This window comes from Salmo salar, chromosome ssa06 (assembly GCF_905237065.1).
Source record: "Salmo salar chromosome ssa06, Ssal_v3.1, whole genome shotgun sequence".
Lineage (NCBI taxonomy): Eukaryota > Metazoa > Chordata > Actinopteri > Salmoniformes > Salmonidae > Salmo > Salmo salar.
The window spans coordinates 49570741-49583465 of NC_059447.1; the positions used below are offsets into that span (position 1 = coordinate 49570741).

Sequence of the window (12725 nt, forward strand, 5' to 3'; positions counted from 1 at the left end):
ATGGTGTGTTCCTTGGCAGGAGTTGTCCACTGTATTTTCAATTTTATGAAGCACAGTGAACTAAGCCAGTTGTTGAAAATTAAAGGGCAATCTAAATTGATGATATTGCAGCTAACGACGGGGTAGGATTGCTGGCATGAAAGGCAAACACTACGGATTAACCAACTTGGTGGGTAAGGTGGCTCATATAGCAAGAACGCTACAATAGCCATTGATTATTGACAACTATAAACTGGGTAGTTTGGGTCCTGGATGCTAATTGGCTGACACAGCATTCCAGACGTGTATAACAGACAAAATTGCGTTCGTAATCAAGTGGGAAGTGGGAATTTACCACATAAGAATAGGAAAAGTCTGCTTGAACAACCTACCAACTGGTAATTACTAGTGGGAAACTAGTCTATCATCCTGAGTTCCCACTTCTCCGACATGCTGACCTCTGATGTCACGTACTAAGGAAATTACCTTGAACAGCCTTTTCTGCAATTAAATGCAACAAAACATGTATAAAATAAAATTAATATTTTTTTAACACTATAATTTGTTTACAAGCATGATAGCTGTACTTTTAGTTTATGGTTTATGCAGCTTGTTGGCCATTAGCCAATCTGCATTTCTCAACGAGTTCAAAGCACGTGAATGCATCCAACTTGTATTTACGACTTCACAACTTGTAAATTCCCACCTCCCACTTGATTACGAACAGAGCATATACCACAGTATGATGCAAAACTACTTGTTTAATGTTATATTTATGTTGGTAATCGGTTTATATAAGTAACTTCATTGAGTTACACAATCAAGTTTGATACTTTAGGATGATTTGAGCATGAAGCGCAAAAATGCTAATATGAATACCATTGACTTGCATTGGATTGTGCCACAAATGCAAAAAAGCATTTAAATCAGTGGCCAGGTAAACATATTGCTGTCATACCTTCTCCATAGACTGCTTACAAAGTAGTGAACTATCCCTTTAAAAAAAGAGGCCCAGTAAAGTCAAAAATGTGATTTTTCTGTGTTTTATATATATTTCCACATTACGAGGTTGGACTAATACTGTGAAATTATGAAAATTATTAAGTGTAAATTTTTTTTTTTAAAGACCACCTGAAATTTAAGCCTGTTTTGGTGGGATGGAGTTTTGGCCTGCCTGGTGTAAATTAGTTACAAGACCAATAAGAAAGAGTTCAAAACCTCTCTGCCAATAACAGCTAGTTTTCAGTTTCCCCTCCCCACTCAGACCACCCCCAGACGTGTCCTTTTTATCCACGCCAAATTTGGTGCAAAACAAATCCCACCGTACCTTCTCCACTATGCAATCTGGTTTCCGTGTTGGTCATGGGTGCACCTCAGCCACGCTCAAGGTCCCAAACGATATCATAACCGCCATCGATAAAAGACAGTACAGTTTCATCGACCTGGCCAAGGCTTTCGACTGTCAATCACTGCATTCTTATCAGCAGATTCAATAGCCTTGGTTTCTCAAATGACTGCCTCGCCTGGTTCACCAACTACTTCTCAGATAGAGTTCAGTGTGTCAAATCGGAGGGCCTGTTGTCCGGACCTCTGGCAGTCTCTATGGGGGTGCCACAGGTTTAAATTCTCGGGCCGACTCCTTTCTCTGTATGCATGTATGTATATATACACATATATAGAGAAAGGAGTCGGCCCGAGAATTAATTAATTTATATATATATATATATATATATATATATATATATATATATATATATATATATATATATATATATATATATCTCAATGATGTTGCTCTTGCTGCTGGTGATTCTCTGATGCACTTCTACGCACAAGACACCATTCTGTATACATCTGGCCCTTCTTTGGACACTGTGTTAACAAACCTCCAAACGAGCTTCAATGCCATACCACACTCCTTCTGTGGCCTCCAACTGCTAGTAAAACTAAATGCATGCTCTTCAACCGATTCCTGCCCGCACCCGCCCGCCCGACTGGCATCACTACTCTGGACGGTACTGACTTAGAATATGTGGACAACTACAAAAACCTAGGTGTCTGGTTAGACTGTAAACTCTCCTTCCAGACTCACATTAATAAGCATCTCCAATCCAAAATTAAATCTAGAATCAGCGTCCTATTTCGCAACAATGCCTCCTTCACACATGCTGCCAAACATACCCTCGTAAAACTGACTATACTACCGATCCTTGACTTTGGCGATGTCATTTACAAAATAGCCTCCAACACTCTACACTGCAAACTGGATGTAGTATATCACAGTGTCATCCGTTTTGTCACCAAAGCCCCATATACTACCCACCACTGCGACCTGTATGCTCTCATTGGCTGGCCCTCGCTACATATTCGTCACCAAACCCACTGGCTCCAGGTCACCTATAAGTCTTTGCTAGGTAAAGCCCCACCTTATCTCAGCTCACTGGTCACCATAGCAACACCCACCCATAGCACGCGCTCCAGCAGGTATATTTCACTGGTCATCCCCAAAGCCAACACCTCCGTTGGCCACCTTTCCTTCCAGTTCTCTGCTGCCAATGACTGGAACAAATTGCAAAAAAAGAAAATCACTGAAGCTGGAGACTTATATCTCCCTCTCTAACTTTAAGCATCAGCTCTCAGAGCAGCTTACCGATCACTGTACCTGTACACAGCCAATCTGTAAATAGCACACCCAACTACCTCATCCCAATATTGTTATTTATCTTTTTGCTTTTTTGCACTCCAGTATCTCCACTTGCACATCTATCACTCCAGTGTTAATGCTAAATTGTTATTATTTCGCCACTATGGGCTATTTATTGCCTTACCTCCCTAATCTTCTACATTTGCACACACTGTGCATAGATTTTTTTATATTGTGTTATTGACTGTACGTTCGTTTATGTGTAACTCTGCGTTGTTGTTTTTGTCGCACTGCTTTGCTTGATCTTGGCCAGGTCGCAGTTGTAAATGTGAACTTGTTCTCAACTGGCCTACCTGGTTAAATAAAAGCTGAAATAAAAAACAAATAAAAACCACGCCCATGAGTAACCTAGCAACAGTCAAAGCCATGCTGATTGGTCAGAGTTTGGACGTTCCCTGTGACAAAGTGAGAGGGACTTAGCTAGTGCCTGCCATCCCACCAGCTGCACAGTTTCACGGCCTCGTTTACAATTAGCTACACGAAGGGCAAGCAACAAGTAGATAACGAACATTACATGGTTTGTCAGTAACAGTGAATCAATGGAGCTAGCTTTGCCCATTCAGCTAGAGCTAGCATCTTTTAGTTGCCAACTAGCAGAAATGTCATGTAGCTAAGTATCGCAATAGTCCTTTCGAAAACACTTAGATAACCACACTAAGCTAACGCTAGACAACACACAATACTAAATAGCGTCAGCCCAATCGGCGTTGTAAAATAGCGAAAACACTTATTCAGTTTACTTAAATCCAAAAACAATGCAGCTATCCATCTGGTCAGTCAGGCTCGCTGCAATCACTCACGAAAAAGCTACATAGTTTAATGCAACTTCATATCCAAATTCGAGAAAATGCAAGGTATGGATGGCAGTGTTTTGTTTTAGTGGAGATTCCGTCTCTATAGTATTCTTCCTTCTCTCACACACCTTTAATTCTCACAGGGAACAACCGAACTCTGACCAGTCAGCGGGGCTTTGCTAGCTTTCTCAAGGGCATGGTTTTGCACCAAGTTTGGCTGGATAAAAACGATGCCCCCCAGACAGTCCAAGCAAAATTCTTGCTTGAGAAATTGCTCTTTGCTAACAAACTGTTTATTTACCTTTTTAATTGAAAAACAAATGACAGTAAGTTACTTAATTGTTACCGAGAAATAATTTGGATATTAAGATAAAGGCTGCATTGGACCTTGAAGTAATAATTCAATAGCCTATACAATTAGATTACAGTAACGAAAATAATGCCACTCACCACAACGACTACCATGCGGTTGTTCGACCTCTTCTTGTGGACCTGTCCACTGTGTCTCACCTGCTTGTCTCGACCAGGTGAACCTAGTAAATTGGCAGCATGCTCAGTCGAATGTTCATCCTCTTTGGATATTTCCATTCTGCAGCGTTGGTAACGGCACAGTTTTTTTCCCCCTGGAGTTTGTCACAGAAATGATTTGCAGTTTTAAGAGAATAATCTGGTCCCCTTTTTTCCTTCAGATTTTGTAGGTCTCAATGAAGAACCGCCTTCTTTTTTATCTTGACTCAAAGTTTGTATTGTAATTCTTTCACCATGTGCTGCAGCCAGCTGAGCCAGGGTGAAATAGAGTAGTAGCCTATAATAGTCAAGTGTGAGCCAAGACCACGCGCGCTCAAGTCTGCCCTCTTCACGCTACCCTGACGCTAGAGGGAATATCTTAGACGCCACCATACATATTTAGAGCTAAAGTTGCAACAAGTGTGTTGTGTTGTTGTCAACCAGAACATGTATTATTACATTAATTTAGAATACAATAATAACTGCCCAGATAACACATTTTGGTTATAAGAACATTCTTGGAACGTTCCCTGAACGTTGTACCAATGTTCCCTAAGGGTTTAATGCTATTTGAACGCTCTCTTTTGGTTGTATGAAGGTAATGGGGAATGTTCTCTGAAGGTTATAAAGTTGGGAACGTTCTGGGAATGTTCTCTGAAGGTTGCCATTGTTCCCTAAAGGTTCAAACGGATGGTTTTGTTAATGTTCTTTGAACGTGCTCTTTTGGTTGTATGACGGTAGCAGGGAACGTTCTGGAAACGTTCTCTGAATGTTACAAAATTGGGATTACACAATTAAATATGAACAGTTAACATAATTAGAATTTCAGTCATCAATTTGTTTTATAAATGGGTTCGGAGAAATCTACAATCTGATTGACACACACACACACTGGCAGAATTAAATGTGAACAGTTCTGATATTTATTCTTGTAATACCAATTACCCCACTGAAGACATTTTTTTTATATACTCAGTCATAACTGACTTGATATGGGCAAATAAAACTCATGGAATAAAAAGGAAAGTTTTACGTTTTCGAATACTTAAAAATAACTGATATTGGCACAAGATAGAGGGAATATTGGAACATCACTAACGATATTTCAGTTAACAAAATGTACACTTAATCCAGTATACACTATTGTATATATTTTATTATACAAGAGAAAAATCACAAATTCTACAGAACAACGGTAGAGTCATGTCTTAAATGTAAAACTAACAATGACTCAATAATCCATGAGTTCTGCGAATGCTTTAAAGTCCAAAAGTTATGGGCGGAGTTGTATGTCAGAAGTATCTCAATGTAAATGTACTTTTAATCCATTTGTCTGCATATTTCAAGACATGGTATGAGTGAGCAGTGAGATACCTGACGGGTTGGACAATACTTTTCTCATCAATCATCTTGAAGAAATGCACACTTCACTGGAAATCAACCAATCCTCCATCGCTAACACAATGGACAGGTTAAATACTTTATTAACTAAATGTTGAAAGTGCATGGGTGACAGAGAAAAACGAAATGGTGCAGTTTGAGGCCAGTGGCAGAGAGCGATGCGGGTGCTGGACTTGGATGGGAGTGTGAGCAGGTGGGTCTGGCCAGGTGTGATGTCGCTGATGTTTGTGTGCGTTTGTATGCTGTCGTTTGTATGTGCATGTTTTGTATTGTTTGAAAAAAAATCAATACAATCTTACCAAAAAATACAATATTAACATTTAACAGATTTATAATTTCAGCAAAAAAATGGAGGAATGTGCAATCTGATTGGCACACACATATACATAACTCACAGGATTACACAATTGTCTTGTCTGAACACGGTCTATGGTACAGAGGTATCAAAGTGAAACAGTTCTCTAAAGACACAGGAGACAATAATACAAGAAACAACACTTCTGTAGCTTGTCAACTATGTGTCTGTCTATCCCTGTTCTCTCCTCTCTGCACAGGCCATACAAACGCTCCACACCGCGTGGCCGCTGCCACTCTAACCTGGTGGTCCCAGCGCGCACGACCCACGTGGAGTTCCAGGTCTCCAGCAGCCTCTGGAACTGCCGGTCTGCAGCCAACAAGGCTGAGTTCATCTCAGCCTATGCTACCCTCCAGTCCCTAGACTTCCTGGCGCTGACGGACACATGGATTACCACAGATAACACTGCTACTCCTACTGCTCTCTCTTCGTCTGCCCACGTGTTCTCGCATACCCCGAGAGCATCTGGTGGCACTGGAATCCTCATCTCTCCCAAGTGGACATTCTCTCTTTCTCCCCTGACCCATCTGTCTATCTCCTCATTTGAATTCCATGCTGTCACAGTTACCAGCCCTTTCAAGCTTAACATCCTCATCATTTATCGCCCTCCAGGTTCCCTTGGAGAGTTCATCAATGAGCTTGACGCCTTGATAAGTTCCTTTCCTGAGGATGGCTCACCTCTCACAGTTCTGGGTGACTTTAACCTCCCCACGTCTACCTTTGACTCATTCCTCTCTGCCTCCTTCTTTCCACTCCTCTCCTCTTTTGACCTCACCCTCTCACCTTCCCCCCCTACTCACAAGGCAGGCAATACGCTTGACCTCATCTTTACTAGATGCTGTTCTTCCACTAATCTCATTGCAACTCCCCTCCAAATCTCCGACCACTACCTTGTATCCTTTTCCCTCTTGCTCTCATCCAACACTTCTCACTCTGCCCCTACTCGGATGGTATTGCGCCGTCCCAACCTTCGCTCTCTCTCTCCCGCTACTCTCTCCTCTTCCATTCTATCATCTCTTCCCTCTGCTCAAACCTTCTCCAACCTATCTCCTGATTCTGCCTCCTCAACCCTCCTCTCCTCCCTTTCTGCATCCTTTGATTTTCTCTGTCCCCTATCCTCCAGGCCGGCTCGGTCCTCCCCTCCTGCTCCGTGGCTCGACGACTCACTACGAGCTCACAGAACAAGGCTCCGGGCAGCCGAGCGGAAATGGATGAAAACTCGCCTCCCTGCGGACCTGGCATCCTTTCACTCACTCCTCTCTACATTCTCCTCTTCTGTCTCTGCTGCTAAAGCCACTTTCTACCACTCTAAATTCCAAGCATCTGCCTCTAACCCTAGGAAGCTCTTTGCTACCTTCTCCTCCCTCCTGAATCCTCCTCCCCCTCCCCCTCCCCCCCCCCCTCCTCCCTCTCTGCGGATGACTTCGTCAACCATTTTGAAAAGAAGGTTGACGATATCCGATCCTCGTTTGCTAAGTCAAACGACACCGCTGGTCCTGCTCACACTGCCCTACCCTGTGCTTTGACCTCTTTCTCCCCTCTCTCTCCAGATGAAATCTCGCGTCTTGTGACGGCCGGCCACCCAACAACCTGCCCACTTGACCCTATCCCCTCCTCTCTTCTCCAGACCATTTCCGGAGACCTTCTCCCCTTCCTCACCTCGCTCATCAACTCATCCTTGACCGCTGGCTACGTCCCTTCCGTCTTCAAGAGAGCGAGAGTTGCACCCCTTCTGAAAAAACCTACACTCGATCCCTCTGATGTCAACAACTACAGACCAGTATCCCTTCTTTCTTTTCTCTCCAAAACTCTTGAACGTGCCGTCCTTGGCCAGCTCTCCTGCTATCTCTCTCAGAATGACCTTCTTGATCCTAATCAGTCAGGTTTCAAGACTGGGCATTCAACTGAGACTGCTCTTCTCTGTGTCACGGAGGCTCTCCGCACTGCTAAAGCTAACTCTCTCTCCTCTGCTCTCATCCTTCTAGACCTATCTGCTGCCTTTGATACTGTGAACCATCAGATCCTCCTCTCCACCCTCTCCGAGTTGGGCATCTCCGGCGCGGCCCACGCTTGGATTGCGTCCTACCTGACAGGTCGCTCCTACCAGGTGGCGTGGCGAGAATCTGTCTCCGCACCATGCGCTCTCACCACTGGTGTCCCCCAGGGCTCTGTTCTAGGCCCTCTCCTATTCTCGCTATACACCAAGTCACTTGGCTCTGTCATATCCTCACATGGTCTCTCCTATCATTGCTATGCAGACGACACACAATTAATCTTCTCCTTTCCCCCTTCTGATAACCAGGCGGCGAATCGCATCTCTGCATGTCTGTCAGACATATCAGTGTGGATGACGGATCACCAGCTCAAGCTGAACCTCGGCAAGACGGAGCTGCTCTTCCTCCCGGGGAAGGACTGCCCGTTCCATGATCTCGCCATCACGATTGACAACTCCCTTGTGTCCTCCTCCCAGAGTGCTAAGAACCTTGGCGTGATCCTGGACAACACCCTGTCGTTCTCCACTAACATCAAGGCGGTGACCCGATCCTGTAGGTTCATGCTCTACAACATTCGCAGAGTACGACCCTGCCTCACACAGGAAGCGGCGCAGGTCCTAATCCAGGCACTTGTCATCTCCCGTCTGGATTACTGCAACTCGCTGTTGGCTGGGCTCCCTGCCTGTGCCATTAAACCCCTACAACTCATCCAGAACGCCGCAGCCCGTCTGGTGTTCAACCTTCCCAAGTTCTCTCACGTCACCCCGCTCCTCCGCTCTCTCCACTGGCTTCCAGTTGAAGCTCGCATCCGCTACAAGACCATGGTGATTGCCTACGGAGCTGTGAAGGGAACGGCACCTCCATACCTTCAGGCTCTGATCAGGCCCTACACCCAAACAAGGGCACTGCGTTCATCCACCACTGGCCTGCTGGCCCCCCTACCTCTGAGGAAGCACAGTTCCCGCTCAGCCCAGTCAAAACTGTTCGCTGCTCTGGCACCCCAATGGTGGAACAAGCTCCCTCACGACGCCAGGACAGCGGAGTCAATCACCACCTTCCGGAGACACCTGAAACCCCACCTCTTTAAGGAATACCTAGGATAGGATAAAGTAATCCTTCTAACCCCCCCCCTTAAAAGATTTAGATGCACTATTGTAAAGTGGTTGTTCCACTGGATATCATAAGGTGAATGCACCATTTTGTAAGTCGCTCTGGATAAGAGCGTCTGCTAAATGACTTAAATGTAATGTAATGTAATGTAATGTACAGGGGCGTCAAGGGCTCACTCCTCCACAGCCTCCTCTGCAACCTATAAAACAAATTAAATACTATTATCAGGGTTCTTAAGGATATTGTGTCCTTCCTAAAAGTTGCACATTATGCATTGGTAGTTCATTGGCATTTAACTTATGTTTAAAAACGTTTCAGTGCTTTGACCAGAAAAATCAGAAATCAAATGCATTTTCTGGGTTTTAAATCCAAATCAGAATGGAAAAATAAAACATGACTCAATTCAATGCTTTAATGAGGGGTGCCATTGGAAAACACTTAGGGAGGTAGAGAAGGGTTTCTTAAACTATGGCTCAGGACCCAAAGTGGTCCCTGGGTGGGCATGTGAGAGGTGTGGCGCAAGTTAATACATTTATAATCACATAAATACAATTTCTTCTTAATTTGGGTTGTTGGAGTACAGTTAATTCCTAATTTGGTTCATGAGCAGAACCACTGAGGTAGAGAATCGGGACATAACACAAATCATGTCACATACAAACAAAGGTGATGAGAGAGAGAATGCTGTATTGGTCAGAATGCAGACTGGGAGCAGGACCTCAGCAGAACCCTGACCGGGAGAGACGGTTACCACCTGGGACAAATTATTGTCACTGACTGTTGGTGTACTTTGTAAGAGCCATTTTGCCAGTCTGTGGTTGGGATTCAAGAAAACTGCACAGCGCAGAAAGCGCACTGATTACTTTCTGTGTAGCAGTGACTTTGGTTGTGATGGCAGTGCGTCACATTCTGTAAACAAAACCCAAACGCTCATTCCGTGTCACACAATCAGAATGTGCAGCCTAAGGATAGGATATACACACAGGAGGACCAAGGACAATATTAATCCTCCTCCAGACCCCCTGACTCTCTTACACGGAACCAAAACCGGCTGCGCGCATGCGCTATCGTGCATACATTTATTTTGTCCCCCTACACCGGGGGTCGGCAACTCGCGGCTCTAGAGCCGCATGCGGCTCTTTAGCGCCGCCCTAGTGGCTCCCTGGAGCTTTTTCAAAAATATGAAAATGGAAAAAGATGGTGTGAATATATTTTTTGTTTTAATATAATTTATTATCCAATGCTGTAAAAATGTGTATAATAAATATTTAATTGTAACATTTCTGTCAACGAAGATTTACGTCATAGCCTGCGACACACGTTTCTTTCAGCTCGGCGTAGTGCCAGTCAGGTGGCTGTTGCAAACAAACCGGCGGGTGTGTCATGGGCCATGGATCCCAAAGGGAAAAAGAGAAAGATAGCTGAGGAGAACAGAGGATTCCACAGTTCTTGGACCGAATCATTTGCTTACATTGCCAATGCGGAAGGATTGCCTGCATGTTTGCTTTGTAATGAGAAGTTGTCAAATAACAAAAAGAGTAACGTGGAAAGACATTTCCATTCTTCCTGACAGTTATAGGAACATGAAGAAATATGCATTTGGAGTATTATCCATCTTTGGATCAACATACCTGTGCGAGCAGATATTCTCAAACATGAACTACATAAAATCCAAATACCGCACCCGCCTCACAGATGAGAGCTTGCAGTCCTGCGTGAAGATTAAAGTTACATGCCCGATGTTGAGAAGCTGTCCAGTGATGTCCGAAAACATAAGTCACATTAAACGGGTAAGAACACAACCTGTCATAGGCACATATTTAGTAACAAAGTGGCTGTTTTTATAAAGTGATTTCTGATTTTTGTCAGTATATATATTTGGAATGACACATAGGGATATTATTGTGTTTTGTTTCTCAGGTCCGAGGATGGCTGCATTGTATTGTGTGTGTCAAAAGAGAAGAGGGTGCTGCTGCATTTTACCGTTGCACATTTGCAGAAAACTAAAGAGAAGAGGATAATGCACAGAAATCGAACTTAAACTGTATTATTTTAATTTTATATACTTCACCTTTTCAAAAGGCTGCTGTTTTATTGCACTCTGTCTGTTGCCCAGATAAGGGGGAAAAGAGAAGAGGATTGTATCGTATTATTGAGGATTGAAAAGGACTGCATTTTATTTCCATGGGGAGGTCTGAAATTACAGGAGGCCTATTATGCACGTTGGACAGTTTGTTGTTGTTTTTGCGAATCCTAAAATAAAAATTACATCAAATATCTGATTTCTGTATTGTATTTCTATAATTTCATCAATGCAACGAAACATAATACATTAATATTATAATGGAAGTTAAACTTAAAGCACCATCGTACAGCAGAGTAGTCACGTGGTGCGTCATTCTTTCCAGGATGCGCTGCAGGTAAAATAAACGTTTAATCATGAATGCTCATTATGTATTTGTAGCCTACTTATCATTTTGATAGTAGGCTAATATAGCTAATATAGACACTTACAGCATGTGTTGCCTTCATTATAAGGCTTATATAAGGCTTTTAATTTTTTGCGGCTCCAGACAGATTTGTTTTTTGTTTTTTTGGTCCAATATGAATCTTTCAACATTTTGGGTTGCCGACCCCTGCCCTACACCAAACGCAATCATGACACGCAGGTTGAAGTATCAAAACAAACTCTGAACCAATGACATTAATTTGGGGACAGGTCGAAAAGCATTAAACATGTATGGCAATTTAGCTAGTTAGCTTGCACTTGCTAGCTAATTTGTCCTATTTAGCTAGCTTGCTGTTGCTAGTTAATTTGTCCTGGGATATAAACATTGAGTTGTTATTTTACCTGAAATGGAGAAGGTCCTGTACTCCGACAATTAATTCACACATAAAACAGCCAACCGAATCGTTCCTAATCATCTCTCCTCCTTCCAGGCTTTTTCATCTTTGAACTTATATGGTGATTGGCATCTACACTTTCATAGTATTACCATGACAACCGGCAAAACATTTAATCTTTCAATCACCCACATGGGTATAACCAATGAGGAGATGGCACGTGGGTACCTGCTTCTATAAACCAATGAGGAGATGGGAGAGGCAGGACTTGCAGCGCGATCTGCGTCAGAAATAGAAAGGAGTTATATTTTAGCCCTTGGCATAGCAGACTCAAGTTGGATTTCAAAATTGATTTTGCGACGCTCACGCACGCAACGTGTCCAGTCTGGTCAGCATGTTAGGCATCCGGCCCATGTCTCAATCAGACCCCAGTAAATGTTTGGGTTCAACCATGTACAGTTGAAGTCGGAAGTTTACATACACCTTAGCCAAATACATTTAGACTCAGTTTTTCACAATTACTGACATTTAATCCTAGAAAAAAATTCCCTGTCTTAGGTCAGTTAGGATCACCACTTCGTTTCAAGAATGTGAAATGTCAGAATAATAGTAGAGAGAATTATTTATTTCAGCTTTTATTTCTTTCATCACATTCCCAGTGAGTCAGAAGTTTACATACACTCAATTAGTATTTGGTAGCATTGCATTTAAATTGTTTCACTTGCGTCAAACGTTTCAGGTAGCCTTCCACAAGCTTCCCACAATAAGTTGGTGAATTTCGGCCCATTCCTCCTAACAGCTGGTGTAACATAGTCAGGTTTGTAGGACTCCTTGCTCGCACACACTTTTTCAGTTCTGCCCACACATTTTCTATAGGGTTGAGGTCAGGGCTTTGTGATGGCCACTCCAATACCTTGACTTTGTTGTCCTTAATCCATTTTGCCACAACTTTGGAAGTATGCTTGGGCTCATTGTCCATTTGGAAGACCCATTTGCGACCAAGCATTAACTTCCTGACTGATGTCTTGAGATGTTGC

At 43.2% G+C, this 12725-nt stretch overlaps 1 protein-coding gene across 2 annotated transcripts in view; it reads right to left on the reverse strand.

Moving 5' to 3' along the window:
• The window catches only part of LOC100380852 (ectonucleotide pyrophosphatase/phosphodiesterase family member 1), an 83274-nt gene extending 71441 nt beyond the window's left edge, over positions 1–11833 (reverse strand). The window contains exons 1-2 of one of the 2 annotated variants that reach the window (XM_014204668.2): positions 11696–11833; positions 3928–4100 (exon numbers count right to left, since the gene is read on the reverse strand). In XM_014204668.2, the coding sequence (XP_014060143.1) occupies positions 3928–4065 (138 nt within the window). In that variant the 5' untranslated portion in view covers positions 4066–4100; positions 11696–11833. Of the gene's footprint in view, positions 1–3927; positions 4302–11695 lie in introns of those variants that run through there. The other variant, XM_014204667.2, reaches the window with a different exon arrangement.
• Between the last annotated feature and the right edge of the window lie 892 nt (positions 11834–12725).